This window comes from Larus michahellis, chromosome 1 (genome assembly GCF_964199755.1).
Source record: "Larus michahellis chromosome 1, bLarMic1.1, whole genome shotgun sequence".
Lineage (NCBI taxonomy): Eukaryota > Metazoa > Chordata > Aves > Charadriiformes > Laridae > Larus > Larus michahellis.
This window is the reverse complement of record NC_133896.1, coordinates 189893790-189911017: the sequence shown is the minus strand read 5'-3', so window position 1 is coordinate 189911017 and position 17228 is coordinate 189893790. Positions and strand designations below refer to the sequence as shown.

General features: G+C 44.0%; 1 protein-coding gene across 4 annotated transcripts in view; it reads left to right on the top strand.

Moving 5' to 3' along the window:
- TSC22D1 (TSC22 domain family member 1) overlaps positions 1-17009 on the top strand; it is a 96320-nt gene extending 79311 nt beyond the window's left edge. For 2 of the 4 annotated variants that reach the window (XM_074565100.1, XM_074565091.1), the window contains 2 exons: positions 14534-14585; positions 15588-17009. In XM_074565100.1, the coding sequence (XP_074421201.1) occupies positions 14534-14585; positions 15588-15845 (310 nt within the window). In that variant the 3' untranslated portion in view covers positions 15846-17009. Of the gene's footprint in view, positions 1-13386; positions 14039-14533; positions 14586-15587 lie in introns of those variants that run through there. The other 2 variants (XM_074565140.1, XM_074565148.1) reach the window with 2 other exon arrangements.
- The last annotated feature ends 219 nt before the right edge of the window (positions 17010-17228 follow it).

Sequence of the window (17228 nt, the reverse complement as noted above, 5' to 3'; positions counted from 1 at the left end):
GTAGACAGCTATTTCCGTGATGAGGGGTTATCTCCGGCTCTCCAGCTCGTGTGTAGACGAGGAAGGTGAATCTTGTTCAGTTCTCTACAACGTACTGTGAGCAGTCGACTTTTGTTTGCACTGAAAAGCATTCACCGTGATAGAGGAAGGAATGTGTTTACATTGGAGCAATGTGGGATAATGGTACCTGTGCAAGTAGGCTCGTAGTTACGTGGTGTAGATGTACTGCAATGTACCCAAAATTCCGTATAGTGATCTGTATTTCTTATGAGGAAGAATATACAATCTTTGGTTGAATTATAGATTGATATATAATGAGTTTTTTATCTTTATTTGGTCTGCAGAGGACTCTAACCAGATGCATACCTGTAACTTTTGTCACAGGTTCTTGTTATAATAGCTGTCAGGGATAGGATTTGCCTGTGTAAAATATTTTTTAGCAAGCCGGGTACTGTCAGTTCTGTGTCTAATTACAGTTGCCATTAAGCACTACAGCTTTGATTTGCGAAACGGTGCAATTCAACTGCCTTTCTCTAAGCAGAATTAGCTACCTGTAGCGATTAACATGTGCTTTACAAAAAGTGGGAGCAGGCTGAATCAGCTTGAGAATTGGTGAATTTGGCACTGCTGAAAGAAGATGCACTTGAAAACCTAATCGTGAAGATTTTAATCTCTCTTGATGCTTTATGTAACAGAACACCATGTGATCTCAGGATCTGTAGTGTCATCACCATTCACCCTTCTTGTTTTTGTTGATCGTGACCAACCACTATTAAACTCTGCAAACTTTGAATAGAAGCGAGTGGATAATCTTTAACGGGCAAGGCATTGTGATTCTTGAAAGTGCTGTGGAGTTCAAGACCCGTGGTTAATAGTGGAATGCTAATGCTAATCTTAAGGCTGCCAAGGACCGAGAGGTATTTCTTCCGACCCTCCATCTGGGGGAAGCTAATCGGCAGGTACTAAATAGATACATCAATGAAAGTGACACTTCTCCAGAAACAAGGCTCTGACCAAATAACCATGAAAGTGTTATTCTTGGAACTGGAACAGCATCTCAAGAGGTATTTATGAAGTTTTTAATTTTTAGATGCTTGAGTTACTTCTGCTTTTTTTTTTAATGTTTTCTTAAACTATTTTGTTTGAGCAAGTACTTAAACAATACTTTTCCTAAACCAAGGTGCTTGGTAGTCGTTAAAACTATTTCACATTCTTTCAAGCTAGAAGTGTCACACTGGTTGAGAGTACTGTGTCGCACAGAGACGTTTCCTTATTCATGGAAAACCTATGTATCTTGAAATATCTTTACAGTAATATTTAAGATAATCCATATTATAAAATGTTCACCATTACCGTACTTCTCTTTCCTCTTTTCAGAAAAAGTTATCCAATTATTCCAAATATTAAATGACGTAATGCTAAATCAAAAATGAAAATTTTAACATGATTTGAAACTTATTACCAAACAAGTTCATATTCATTCAAATATTTTTCATACATAATATCTTCTGTCTTGTCACATTTTAAAGAAAAGTTTAGTTAATCGGTCTTGTTAAATGTTTGGAGAGGCATTGAAATTCAGCTTAGTCATCTGCAAGTTACATTTATTAACTTCCTTTTCCATATAAACAGTGAAATATGCAATGCATGTTTTTGATCTCTTTCCGTTCTAGTGTTTAAAAGAAATACTAAGTAACTCGGTGAATGGGAAGAATTATGTTACCAAGTTAAAAATATATGACAGTGGGGGGTAAAAAATGCCCTGACTCTTCATGTTGCAGAGTTGTTGTTCTGTGTACAGAAGGCAAATACCCTTCTGTGGGAGGGAGCACAGAAAGTGTTTTTCATAACTTCTGAGCTCTGAACTGGTGCTTTTGTTATGGCGCACCGTTAAAATCCAAAAACCGTGCTCTTATGTACATTTCGACAAATACCAATTAATGCATTTCACTTGATATTCCTGTCATGTTATGTTTGTGGTACTGTACTGCCTGTGGAGAATAGCTTTTCTCTGTGAGTGGTGTCTCTTTAAAGAATATAAATTTATACCACGGGAAACTTTTTTTAAACCTTTTTTTTATTTCTTCAGCGATTGACAGTTTCTGAAAACACGCATGAACTTTCAAATGAATGTTAAAAATTATACTAAATTAATTCATCTGAACGCCTAAGGAACCAGTGTAATGGAAATCTTTTATAATAGCAATTGAAATATGATGATAGCGGGTATGTTATGCATGAGCAGTGTGTGTATACAGCAATGACCTGTGGCATTATATATTGCTGAACAAGAAAGGTAGTATTGAGAAGATTGTTTCCTGCCACAAACCAATCTATTCTGCAAAATGTATAATGAAAAAAGTGTGATGGAGTAGATGTGTGATTTTCTTTAACCTTTCTGCATTATTAAGAGGTTTTGCTGTAACTGATTTTTACTGACACACGTAGCAGCATGATGTAGCGCCTCCAGTCACAAACCAAAATCTGCATCTGTTAACGTTATACAGAAAATTTGGATGATTTCTCCTGTATTTTTATTCAGCAAGCTACCTCCTGTTTACTTCTCATTTGCTTTTGTTTCCTCTGGTTTCTCTTGCAGAGGTGCTGGTTTTGCTCTAGTTGTTTTTCTGTCAATTAAGGCTGGTTGACTGTCACGTCACCATAAATTGCAAATGAAGAAGAACCTTTAACCTCTATTGCAGCTGCTCTTGGCTTATGTTGCATACGGGTATGTTTTCTTTTCAAAATTGACCCCACTGAATGCATGGGCCAAATCGAAAGAAGCATTTGGCTTTCTCCAAGTTAAGTATCTCTGGAGGAAAGAGAGATTCCCTGATCAGGCATCTCATTTAGAACTTTCAGGATACTGACACAGTTGGAGGATCTTTTTCCCACTTGCAGTCCTTGGTCAAGGACAGTGTACAGCATGCTGAGAAGGGCTTTTACTCTTAATAAAATTAAATACCTCGTACTTTTTCATTTTAAGTTTGGCTGCCAGAATGAAGTCCAAGATCTAGAGTTTAGGCTCTGGAGCTCCGCCAAAGTACTTTGGAAAAGTGAACCCTGATGTCAGTGTGCTACTGGGGAGCTGTTTAGAACTAGGCAGCATGGAAATGGAATATAAATATTTGTACTGAATGAACAGTGTTGTGGCATCCTCCATATTTCTTTTTGAAACTTGGTTGGAAATGTAGAAGATGGGAGCATGGGGTGGGGGGGCAGAGCGCAGGAATAAAAAAAGTCAGAAGATACTTCAACCTCTGTTTATGGCATCAGCTGGAAGAAGGGAGTGCTGGGTGCACCTGCCAACCCTTGGGATGGTTAAGGTGGGCTGTAGTTGGTTAAAATACATGAACGATACTGAAGGCAGGGACAAAAACTTCTGTCTTCTGTCTAAAACTCTCATCTAAAAAAAATCTTCTGTCTAAAACTCTTGTGCTATTACATTTAGGTCATCCCTGTCTGAACTTCAGTAACTTCAGTTTGTCTAAAGGATGCTTTAGTGAAAGGCACACAGTCTCTACCTGATGATATCAAGGGATAGAAAACCCACTAATCTATGAGCTAGTCCTTCTTACTTTTTCTAAAAGGCAGACTTTAATTCATCATTAGACAAATGTTAAATAGATGCATTCTAATATGAAAAATTAAAACAAAAATCTGACAGCCCCTGAAGCCTATTTTCTCTATTTAAAGCTATTTTTTCCCTCAGATCACATCTCAGTCCTTTCAAGGATCCTTTCAAGTATCTTGATATCTTTCAGTCTATCAGCATAAGTAAATTCCCCCAATCTCTGAATAAGTTCAATGGTTCTTTTCTACCAGTTTATCAACAGCTTGTTTTAAAATGCTGAGTTCTTCAGAAATGGGGCTGAAAAACAGGTTTGGGCAAACGAATTCAAGGCAGGAGCCTATCTCAGTTGCACCAATGTTACCCTGTGACTCAAACGTTCGTTCAACGTTTGTTCGCTTACAAATGTTTTTGTTTATAGCTGTCATGATTGCTTGTACTTGAACTGCTGATTGATGTTACTGTCTACCTGCCCAGGGCCTCTAGCAATTAGTAGTGGCCAGGAAGAGTCAGAGAGGAATTCCCCTGTTCTGTACCTTTTGTGGGAGCAGGCAGTGCCTTCCCAGATGGGAGGCTGCCAGGGGTTGTTTCTGTAGGAGGTGACTTGTCCTCTGTGCTTGGTGGGACACTGTAGCAGTGGTTTCCTGGCTTCACTGGTGAAGCTGGAAGGCGGCGGGAGGGGGGCTTTAAATCCTGTCTCGCAGCAGGGCTTTTCTCTCTTTACTACAGCTTGAGAGCAGTGTGGCAGCTCACCGCACTGATGCTGTAGAAGAGTGGCCACTGGGCATCTGGGCTAACACCCTGTGTGAGAATGAGGAACTGCACCTGGGAGCTGTTTTGGACTCCCATGCATTACTAAGTGGGTTACTCATCTCAGACTTCTGATACTGGAGTTGGTTGGGTTTTGTTTTTGTAGGGGTTTTGTTTTGTTTTGAGCTTTTTTTCTAAGCCACAAAGGTTCAAGGTGTCATCTTAATGACAGCGGTTTCTGGAGGATGAGGTAATTGTTTTCAAGAAGCGTTGGGTGCCTGACACAGTATGTACATGAGCTCAAACCTTGTTTTGTACAAAAGACTCTTGGAACAGCTAATGAAACATATTTTGGGTGGATATCCACCAGAAGACAGGCATCAGCAGTATTAGAGAGTGGACAGGACTGCTTCATACGCAGGATACCACTCATAAATTTAGCTAACTCCGCATAAATGTGATTACCCAGATATTGAATGGGGATGAAATAATATGCTGTAATCTTTCCTTCGCAAGTTGTGTATTAAAAGATTAAGAGTATATCTTGTGCTGTTTGCAGAATGTCTGGCTCAAGGGTGGCTAAATGTCAGTGGTGTCCTCTCCACGTGGCCACCGTGGATCTGACAGTCTCAAGGTATTTACTGTTCGTAAGCTAGAAGATGCAGTCCTGTGGAAAATTGGGGCTTTCTACTGCCTGAGATTCCTTTAGAGGAGGAGTAGGGTACTGAGGAATGCTGAATTCCACTTAGAGGAAACCAGGACTTCAGGATATACAGGCCTTCTGTAGATGATGTGGACCTATGCTGGCTGTTTGCAGTCTCTGGCCTAGAAGGTGCTCCAGGGACATGTTCAAAGTATGCTGAGTCGGCACATCTGTTTTGACTGTTATCTTTGGTTTGCAGTGTGGCAGGATTACAGAAATGAAGTGTTGTGCTGAAGTGGGTAATACATCTCTAAAGCCATAAGGCATGGTCCGGTCAGATTAAAATATTTATTTATCTGTCTTTAGGTAATTTTTAAGTCATTTTTAAGCACGCCTCATTTCCTAGTCTTATGTATTTTCCCATGTATCTTGCGTTCTGTTTCAAATCAGTATTGCTTTACAATTTCTTCCTTCAGTGAGGAGAGCATAAATGTTTGGGTGTTTTTTTTTTTTACATTTTTTTTACATGGAGAGATTCTGTTGGGATTTCTGTGATTGTGAGTCAGCAGGATTTGTGTCTCTTAAATCACTGAAGCTGTGCCTGGATTAAGAGGCCTGGGAGTACTTTCCTGCTCCAGGGTCTAGCTGTACCCGCTTCTCAGCAGCATACTGAGCTGAAGCATGGGCGTACATCAGATTCCTCTCATATCCTCATTTCCACAGGAAAGGGAGAGAGGGGGAGCACAGTCTGGGCAGGAAATCATCCAGCAAATGCCCGACTTGGTGGTTGATAAAGAGGAGCGAGGCTTTGGGATAAACTGCACTGTGCAATACATCTGGTAAATCAGATCATGCTCGTACGTGTTTCTGGGAGTTCCCCCCAGCGCTTTCTGAATTGGGTGGAGGTACATGGGGTTTGATTTCTATAAATGAAAGTTTCCATTCCGGTATAAAAACACCTTTAAATAAATCAGAGTGAATTCAAGCTTTAAAGTGCACTTCTGCTTGGGTGGAACAGCAGGTCTTGAATTTAATTTTTTCAGGAAGTCATCAAAAAATAAACTGTGGGCTGAAGCACAACTGGAGTGTTTTGACCCCTCAGAAATTAGGAAATGGGTTATTAGAGATTTGTGTAATATACACGCATTAGAGCCAGGGGAGTAAATCTGAAAGTCACTCACCTACTTGTTCATTGATACTGACAATACCTTTGAAGGAATTTGCCGGTGATTGCAAAGAGACTGAAATTGTAGGAGTGTAAATGTACAACTGGATAGAGGTCTGTCTTCTTACAGGAAGAAAAGTGGCATTGAACTCTCACCTTATTGTCTTTATTCTACTACATGTTTAACCCAGTTGCAGTGTTGGGGGTTTATTATTATTTAACAGAATGGCCTTAAAAATGGTTCTGCACAACAGGGTGATAATGAGTGATCTGCCATGTCAAAAGCCGAGCAGTTGTCGGACATTCACCCTCATTCACGGCAGATTGAATTCCTCCTCCTGGATGTTCCATTCCCACACTGCATCTTCCCTTATGTTCTGTTTCCGTACTTCTCTCCTTTGATCACAGAATCATATCACGCCTTGGTTTGGAAGGGACCTTAAAGATCATCTAGTTCCAACCCCCCTGCCATGGGCAGGGACACCTCCCACTAGACCAGGCCGCTCAAAGCCCCATCCAGCCTGGCCTTGAACACTTCCAGGGACGGAGCATCCACAACTTCCCTGGGCAACCTGTTCCAGTGCCTCACCGCTTCACACTAAAAAATTTCTTCCTGTTATCTAATCTAAATCTCCCCTCTTTCAGTTTAAAATCATCACCCCTCCTCCTATCCTCCACTCCCTGATAAAGAGTCCCTCCCCAGCTTTCCTGTAGGCCCCCTTTAAGTAGTCAGTCAATCATCATTGACTGTTTTTAATAATTTCCGTAGAAGGTGGAGTAGGGAACTTCATTGCAAACTTCCTGAAGACCACAAGATGACGCTGGCTAATTGTAAGGGATTTGGCTTTGTTCCTAGCAACTTTGAGTTGGCTTCTAGTGTGATATTCTTTTGTGGGAAATACAGGCTTAATTTCAAGTGTTGAATCAAAAAGCGGCCATCAAAGGGAAGATGATATTCAATGAGAAGTGTAGGCCAGCTGTTATGCCATATAAATAATTTCTTAACAAGTGTGACTGAATTATTAGCTGATCCAAGATTTTCAATATAGTTTCAAGGGGAACAATTAGAAAAAGGAGGAGGTAGGAAAAGAGGAAGAAAGGGATTAAACGGTTTTAAAAAAAAAAAAAGGTGCAAAGGGTGTAGGCTTTACAGGGGGCTGGGGGCAAGGTGCTCCATCCCCTCCTTCCACAATTAGCACTAGTCTTTAAGACATAGTATTCCCATTTCGTGTGACTCGGTATGACTTGTCCACAGCCTTAAGGAAATAGAAGGTATTAAGACTTTGAGAAAGGTCATCTTTTATTATTTTTTAGTGAAGGGTTAAATTGGATGCTTTTTAATTTGATGACTAAATCCCATTGTGTGCTATCAAGGCAGGGTGGGGTGGGTGGGTGTCAGCCACTGTCCCGGTGTCCCTCCTGGGCTTGTTGGCCCCCTGGGTCAGAGATGCTGTTTAATATAGAGAATTTCAGCTTTCCAAATGCTTGTCGTGTCACTGTGCCAAACCGCTTCCTATACTTGCTGTGTTTCATTTGTTATGTTAGGTGTAACTTGAAATGCTCTAGTGACTCTTTCCTCCCCTCTTCATGTAATTTTGGAGTACATGGTTGAAAAAATCTGTTGCTGTACATCTAGAACAAGTGGGATTAAATACTAGTGTGAGTGGGTTTTACTTCGAGGTGTTCTTCTTGGCTTTGCGAAAAGCATTGCACATGAAAGCTATGCATAAGACCAGGGAATTGAACGCTCTTTTTATGTGTTAAATCTAAAATTATTTAAACCAAATTTCACATAAAGGAAAAATGAATTTCATCTCTGTGCTTCAGGTAGTGAAACTTAAAAGATTGTAACATTTTATCACTTTTCTACATATGCTGTTTTATGGCACTAAATGTGTTTTTTTTCCCCCCTTCCATCCCGGGGACAGTGACAGCATGCAGAGTGACGCTATGTGCAACTTTCTGGAGGAAAGAAAATCAATTCCTGGCTCAGATGTCTCACTTAAAACTTTGAGGATGCTAACACGGTTGGTGGATCTTTTCCCGCTTGCAGCCCTTGGTCAAGGGCAGTTTATGGGATACTGAGGAGGGCTTTCAACTTTTAATATTTTGTACTTACTCATTTGAAGCTTGGATATGAAATTAAGAAAGCCTGTTATTCCTAAGCTTGATGTTACTGCAAATGTGTAATTCTTAAATTTAAGTGGCATAGCATCTGGATGCAGGTTCAGGTTTTCAGTTATGATAGATGTCACTTAACTCTGTGAGGAGACTTTGAAACTCAATGGAATGTGCTTCAGGGTCCTTCATCCCAACCGCGTTGCTAGATGGTCATGTATGGATAACCTCAGGAAAGGGGATGCCATCCCTCTCCAAGCATTAAAATTGCTTTAAGATGGCTCATGTTTCCTTGCAGAATTATCTCTGACCAGTAAAGAGTGGATTATCTCTGTGTTTGTCTACATCTGGGTACTTGACACAGACCTTATGTTTTATTTTGTCAGCATTAAAATGGGTAGAATCATTATAATTCTCATTAAAAACAACTGGGGTTGACTTAGCAATTAGTTGCCTGGAAAAGAGGAGGAGGATATCCTCAGAGGAGCCAGTGAGAACCGCTCCATGTTTGTCTTTTGATCTTACATGGTTATCTTCTTGCTTTTAAATGCAGCCTTCTGTCTCCTGAGCAGAGCGCACAGCGTGATGCTTCTGTGTATGCATTGCGATTAGAGATACTGTCAGGTTATTTCCAGAACCCCAGTAGGGTGTATGTATTCTTTCCGCTGAATATTTATTTAGTTATGCTTGCACATCTGGGAAAAAAAATAAAAAATTTACAAATATAGTACTTCATTTCACTAGCATCTTGCATAGCTTTCCCTTTTATCTGTTTTTCATGGAACTAAAACCCAATTTCTAACAAACCAAGTTATAGATGCAAATAACTTTACTGAGGGGGAGGAAAAGCACACGTTTAGGAAAACTGATAGAGTAATATCTGGTATGAAGAGGTTCTTCAATTTAGGAGAGGTATGTAAATCGAAATCTGCAGAATTCAACCTAGAAATAAAATACACTTCAGCCTTTGGAGGTGAGCAGTAAGTTCTCAGTGGCTTGGTTTCTTTAAGTCAAGATCCTAGCTACAAGTTTGTGTCTGGAAAAGGAAGTTGGCTGAGATTCTGTGATCTTAGACTATCTGAATGTGAGTTTTCTTTTTCTGGGGGATGAGGGGTGTCCTTAGTCTGTTAAAAAAATAATTATGACTTACTGTGGGGGAAAAAATTAATTGGGCAGCCTCTCCAGCCTATCTTGTACCTTTACTGAGATGATGAAAAAAATCATGGTCTGTTGAAATAAATAATTCTTCAGTCCTTGATGTCAACTTCAGCCAGAGTTTCTTCTTTAGGTTATTAGCTTGGAGCAATTCTGCTTAATTTTGATACGGGGCGGGGGGGAGGTGGGCTGCTGTCAATACGCAGTTTTGAATTCATTAATTTTAAAGGCAGAACAGTACCTTGCCATTCATTGTCCATTTGTAGATGCCAAGTGAAATGTAAAGTCAGATGTCATGTAGAATCTAATTACTGTAGTCTTTTCTTGAGTAATTAACAGATATTTTATTTTTTTTTAACCTCTTCAGTCCTTTCATTCTGTAGTTGAAAATGCTAGTTGAAGTCCACAGGATCTGAGGCTGCCTGTAGTGTAAGATGAAAGTGTGCTGTGATAGAAATTGCTGTTTTCTAATACCGTTTCTGGTGTGGTCTCCTTGCAACATAGTCAAGAGACGAGATTTATTTCAATTTCAGGAGATGCGCGTCTCCCACTTTTAATGTTGGCATCTAAAGGGAGCCTACATTGACAAGGTCCTTGAAAGAGAAATTTTTTTTTAAGTGAAAGAATTTTTTAATCCGCACACAGAAATATGCCAAACCAGACTTGCATAGAGACAAAACGATTCCGTGGTGCAGTTTACCTCATTATGTGCTTAAGATGAAAAGCACTTTTTTGAAAAGCACTTTTTTCAAGTGCTTAGCATGATTAAATGGAGACAAGAGGAAATTATTTAGTGGGAGAAACAGTGTTTAAGAACTGAAACACTACAAAAGGTGAAGCGTGCTAAAAAGTCTTTCACTACCGTATGTATTTCAGCTTAAGCAGTTAATTTATTTGAGGATCAAAGATGCTGGTGAGCTACTTGTTTAGCAGCATATTGTGTTCTGCCCTGCTCGTTTCTCAGTAGCCCGTTTTGAGTCTTTTTCTATTACTTTAAGCAGTTTGTGAACACCTGGGGTGCTCCATAGACATGCAGGCTTCCAAAGTGTGTGATCCCCCCTGCGAGGGGAACTCATAACAAGTGTCCCTTGTCGCCTATCTGGGGCTGAAAGGGACGCCAACTGATCTGCCACAGTGCAGAAACCAGAGTGGCTTTACATAAATGAGGAATTCTGCAGCCTTTTCCCCCTCCTGTTCCCAGGCATGTAAAATTGTAAGTTTTTGCAGGAGGCTAATATCCTGAAGTATCTGTTAAAGAGGTGTTAAGAGAGATGGTTAGAAGGTTTTGAGTAACACAGTGGTCATTTTGCCTCCCTTCTAGTGCTGTAAGGGAGGGTGAGTGAATCAAAACAACACAATCTGAGTGAAGTGTGTGTTGAATGTCATGTTGGAGGAGACAAAGCAATGAGCAAACAAGGGAAAAGAAGGTTTGGAGCATTCTTTTCCTTAGAACTTCCGTAGATTGTTTTATTTCATAGATGATGCATGTATTTAAAAAAAAAAAAGCAATAGCAAAACTCCAACCTTTAAATATGGAATTCAGTCTCTGTCCTTGCCAGGCAGATGACGGGGTGTTGGTGTGAGAACCTCCCCTAATTTAGGGATGAAAGTAGTACATCGTGTTTTTTATTTCCTAGATGATCTGAGAGCTCTGAGCTTTCTCAGCTGTAAAGGGACACTTACAATTTGCTTTGCTTTTTTTTTTTAATAGGGTGGGCAAAGCAGAATATGCATATCAATATGCAGTCCTACTTGCGCAGCTGACAGCTTTCTGTTGAATCACAACTCCACTTGTAGGCATCTAAAAATAAATGAAGGAATTTGCTAAAAGCCCACTGAAGTTAATGGAAGGTGGTTAACGGGCCATATCTGCATCTCTTCTTCATGAAGACACATTAATATATATTAAAGAGGGGACTGTTATTTATAGTTAATTTAGTCTGAGAATGATATAATTTTTCTGTCATGAGTGGAATTATGGTTTTTAATAACTTTCAATCGTTACGGCAGCAACAACAGTCATCCTGGAATGCATACATGACTTAATTTTAACGTGTACAAATGAAAATACATACAAATGTCTGCTGTCAGTCCTGCAACAGCAAAGCAGGCATTTCAAGAGTATGCCTGTTCTGGCATGTGAGTTCGCTATCTTAAATGAGTTATTTTATGAGGACCTAATTAGCAGGGCTAGGACTCCTCCCTTTTTACACCTAATCTGCCCTTTTCTGATTAGGAGCTCCAGGGGACAGAGATTGCCCCTGAGCTTGCGTCCAACTGCAATTCCGTTAATTGTAGTGTCCCTAGTAACTGCCATGATGAGGAGTCATTTGAGACATTACTGGTTCTTTGGTTTTTTTTCAAGTCCAACCCTTCATAAAACATTAATTTAGATGAAGTCTAGGACAGGAGTTGATGCAGATTCCGGTACAGACTGTGTGCTTTTGGGGCTGTGTTTAACTGTTTATTAAATAGCTCGCTTGATCACTGAACATGGTGAGTACCATCATGTGTAGTAAGTGACCTCTGCAAAAAATAGTGGTTAATTGAAGCGTACATACACTGTATGGCTGCTGGTGTTTGTCCATCAGAAGGTGGGAAGCTGGAGCCTGATGCTTATGTTTTAATGAGTTGCTTCTCATTTACTCGCTATTAAATTTACAAGTCAATACAGGTAAGGTAGGGGTTTTTTGTTTGTTGGGTTTTTTTTTTTGGGTTGCTTGTGGTTGGGTGTTTTTTTTTTTAATTCCTTTAACTTTCAGCCTGTTAGGTGCTATTCTGTCCAACTTTCCCCAGGTGCGTGAAGGGCGCAATGGGAGCTGTGCCCTTGCGGGATGTGCAGCGTATGTGGTACCGGGAAAGCGGTGCTGAGGAGCTCTTATTCTTTAATGTGACCTCTCTCATGAATAGGATTAGTGTGTACTACTCTGCTGGCATTATTGAATGAAAGAATAGTAGACTAGGGCAACATAAATAAACTAAGAAGGATGATGCAGCTACGCAAATGCTAAATTTAGCTTTAAGATGATTATTCCGTGCCTCCTGGCTTTCCTGCTTCTCTGGCATCAGCACCTGTGACATATATGTGACTTGGAGAAGTTTGCTGCGGAGAATTGAAGAGGCTTTTGGCTTTATTTTTGTGCCTTTAAGTCACATAGCGCCTGATGAAAGTGCAGGTGTAGAAAACAGTGGTTTTCCAGGTCGTCTGTTTCTTGTGGCAGCATTTTGTGATAGTCTGATTCCGCCTTGTATCTCCTTCCGAACTGTTACTGGTAGAGAGGGTCACTTGGAGTGGCTGTGACTGCAGTGACCGTGTTCTGTGACACACGAGAGCGTAACATGTGTTGAGAAATACACCACGGTTAGGTGGGGGAAGAATTTTTCCTACATTATTAAATACACGTGCTGCAACTTTTAAGACCGCTAAGTACTGCGTGGTGCAATCTAAAAAATGAGCGAATAGGCATTTTCCCTCTAATTGTAGAAGGTTATTGTAGAAAATTATCAACTGGCTTGCTAAAAACCTGCAGGTTTGTGCTGTGCGTGCTTTTTGTGGATGACCTGATGGCTGAATATTTTTTTTTTTTTTTTTTAAAAATAAATGGTTTTACGGACTTTTAGGGATGGAGAGGGACGGCTGCTGCTTGAGCAGATCTGTAGGAGTCTGGGACGGTTTTACCTGCAGTGTGCATCACTCCGTGTGTGTATTTTTACTGCCGGGCGAAGCGGGCAGAGCTGCCGGGTATCGGTTGCCTTCTCCGGGGACTAAAATTTACCGGGCCGGGGGCGGAGCGCGGATCTCCGTGCCTAGGCGGTGGCACGGCCCGGGAGCAGCCGTTAACCCGGCGGAGACCGGCCTGGCTTGGCGGGACCGACCCGCGGCTGCGGCGGGGACCGGACCGGACCGGGGCGGCGCTACCGTGCGCCGACAGGTGGCGCTGTCGGCGCGGCAACGGGCGGCCGCGCTCCCGCCGCCGGAGGGGGGGTGTGTGTGTGGGGGGGTGGCCGGGCCGCGCTGGGCTTCCCCGCCGCTCCCCAGCGCCTTTAATTTGTTGTTTTTATTATTTTTAATTCCTCCTCCACTCTTACGGGTGGAAACCGGCACGGTGAGCCGCGTGTCGTGGTGTCACGGGTGGGAGGGGGGGGGTAGAGGGAGCAGAGTCTCCCCCGTCCCGCGTGGGCGCTGCCGGCCCCGGGGAGCGGGGGGGGTGGGGGGCGCTCCTAATGAGATGCGATGGAGGCGGGGCCCGGTTAGCGTGGTAGCCAATGAGCGGCGGCGCCGGCGCATAAATTATGGGGGGGGCCGGGATGGCCAGGTTTTGTGCGGCGCGGCGGAGCGCTGACCTCGGAGCTGGCCGAGCGCAGCCCCGCGCCCCGCAGCGTCCTGCCGCCCCCGCCGCCGCCCGGCGGAGCTGCCTCGCCGCCCCGCACGCAGAGCCCAGAGAAGAGGGAAGGACGAGGAGGAGGAGGGAGAGCTGATTTCTCCGGGGAGCGTTTCTGGCCGCGGTTGCATGAATGCCCAATGTTGTAGACGGGTGGCAATGGATCTAGGAGTTTATCAACTAAGACACTTCTCAATTTCTTTCTTATCGTCCTTGCTGGGTACCGACAACTCGTCCCTGAGGCTCGACAGTAGGTAAATAAGTGTTGTGTCCGAGGGGGCTGCGGCGGCAGCGGGGGCAGGTGAACGCCGGGATGGCTCCTTTGTCCGGGGGAACCGCAGCGGCGGCACCGGGCGCCCGCTGCGCCTCGCCTCGCCTTCCCCCGGAGGGGCTGCCCTCCCCGGCGCGGAGCCCTGCTGCCGCAGAGCCTGCCATCGAGCTCCATCTTTATGGTCTGCTGGGGAGAAGGGGGGGCTGGCGGTGGTGGTGGTTCGGGGAAGGGGGGGGGGGGGGAAATGCCGGGATATCTGATCCCGGCTGCAGGCGGGGGGTTCGGGGCGGCTTCACAGGTTGCTTTGCTGCATTGGAGCATCCCGGTGAGGCGGCGGCGGCGGCAGGGCAGCGTGAGGATGACTTTCTCAGCCAACTGGCTACCAATGCCCGCGCCTCTTGTCTCTTAAATAATTCAGACGCCGCTAATGTTGTATGTCTTTTTTTTCTTTCTTTCTTTCTTTCTCTCTCTCTCGCAGCTCCTCTGGTGCAAGCGTAGTAGCGATCGACAACAAAATCGAGCAAGCGATGGTACGTACCGATCGGGGCATAAAACCTTGTTTATGTTTAAAAGCGGTAAACAATACCGGGGATGCGGCGGGCGATGGTTAACCCGTGCGCGGACGCGGTTTTTTTTTTTTATAGCGGGTCCGAGGATGGGAGGATTTGATTTTATTTTGGGGGGAGGGGGAGCTTTTTTTTCTTTTCTTTTTTTTTGTGGTGGTGGTGGTGGTTTTTATTGATCCAAAAAAGCATCCTGCGGGGAGGGATGCGCACGTTTCCCTATCGACGCCGGGCAGGGAATGACGGCATCGCTTTCGCCTGCCCGAACGATTGATGCCGGCTCCGTGCGGCGGGGGGGGAGGGAGGGGGCACCAAAACTGGGGCTATTTTTGGGTTATTTTCACTTAATTTTTTTTTTTTTTAACACCCTCCAACCACCACCACCCTCAGCGCATCCCGCTCCGGGCCACCCTGCCTGGGGCCCGTCCGCCCCCTTTGTTACTGGAGCGGTGCCTGGAGAGAGCCGTTTCTCACGGGAGCCTCTGCCGACTGTTGCTAGGCAAACTCCGAGCCTTTAACTCCCGGCTATAAATAACTCGGCCGCTCATTGGCCGCGCCGCGCTCTGACGTCACCCGCGGCCGGCGGGAGGGGCGGGAAATGCGGCAACCTGCGCTGAGAACTGGCTGCAGCCGGTGCGCGGGGGGCGGGGCCGAGCGGCGCGGGGGGCGGGGCCAGGCTAGGGGGCGGGATTGGCCCCGCCCTCATCTCCTGGCCCCGCCTCCCGCGCCGCTCGGCCCCGCCCCCCACGGCCGCACGTGTAATGCCGCCTGCAGCCTTGGCCACCGCGACGGGAGAATTGCTGGTCGCTGGGCCGTCAGCCAGGTGGCCACCCTTGGCTGTGATGCCCGAGGAGAGCTGGGGGTGCACGGAGTTCTCTGGCGGAGCTGGGTGGGAATGCTGGGCTCGGTGGTGGGCTGCTTTCTTAACCCATATACTCCTTCCCCCCCCCCCCCCGCCCTGTGCTTTAGGATCTGGTAAAGAGTCACTTGATGTACGCGGTAAGGGAGGAAGTGGAGGTCCTCAAAGAGCAAATCAAAGAGCTGATAGAGAAGAATTCGCAGCTGGAGCAAGAAAACACCCTGCTAAAAACACTGGCCAGCCCGGAGCAGCTTGCCCAGTTCCAAGCACAGCTGCAGACTGGTTCCCCCCCTTCCTCTTCCCAGTCACAAGGGACAACACAGCAGCCTGCTCAGCCGGCGTCACAGGGGTCAGGGCCTTCAGCATAGCTCAAGATGTCATCGCTGTCATGATCGCTGGCCTCTGGACTGCCCAGAGCATGAAGGACTAGCGGGAATCCGCCACAGCCACCCTTCATCCATTTCAGTGCACGCTGCAAGCCAGAGTGAGGACTCCATGCCCTGCACACGTCAGGAGAGGCTTCTCCCCCCGCACTCATCTGTCTCTCTCTTCCCTCCTATCCCCCTTTGGCTTGAAGGAGTCTTTGTTCTTAGGTTGATTGAATAAAATAAACTTCTTCCAGAGAATTAGCACAAGTACACTGGGGACTTGAGCAGCTTCTGCAAATGGCTGAGAAACGAAGCTGCATGCCTGAATATTTTTTTTTGGTTTGTTTTTAAATCTTCCACTCATCCAGTGATATAACTGATACAAGTGCTTTTCAAGCTTGGAAATGTGAAGAAATAGACTGGAGTAGAAAGCGATGGCTCAATCCCCCATAGTGCACTGGGGTTCCAAAATGAGGACTGGTGCATAGGATCTTAAGAGGAAGAGGGAGAAAGGTAAATTCAGTGTTTAACACTTAATTGTCACCTGAAACCTTAAGTGCAAATACTTGCACCGTTTTCTGAAGCAGTGGACAGGTGCATAAAGCTGTATTATATATAGAAAGCAGGTAGGTGACGTACAGTTGGGTCATAGGATAATTACAATGAAGGTTATTTGCCTACTGTATATTTGTGTATTTAGTGTAATTACTTTGTAAAATAGAAAACTGTAACTATTTAGGTTGTACAGATTGAAGTTTAGTTGTTTCATTGGCTGATCTGAAGAAGTTTGGAAAGTCTTTTTTTTTTTTTTTAAAGCTACATAAATAAGAATGCACCTACGCAACTGTTCAGAATTTGGCAGATTTATGCTGTTTGTGTAACTTCTGAAGTTCCCTGGCTGCTGATTATCTTGAAGTAAATCTTTGTTCATTATAGTTCAGTTCAAGACAGGAAAAACCACTCCAAAAATTATCAAACCCTGCTAGCAAAGAATTTAAAAAAAAAAAAAAAAAATTGGATTTCCCAGTATGGATTTTTTGCATATGATCTGTATAGTAGTATGCATATGTTTTTGTGCATGTTCTCTAAACAGTTGTAACACGTCAATGTATTTAACTGTTGCACTTGTCAACTTTCAATAAAGCATACAATGTTGATAAATCACTGTTGGTATATTGTACTAATGTTAACTCCAGTCACTTCCAGCATGTTGCAATGCAGTTTTACATGAGCATTGAGGTCAGGCAGTGCAGAGATCCTGGCTGTTGGTGTCAGAGCTTTAGTTTCAGCTAAAAATGCAGCTCCAGTTTTCCACGGTTTCTTAAAAACACAGTGAGCGGGAAGTCGGCTGAAGGAGGGGGGGGAATAGGGGGCCTGACTAAG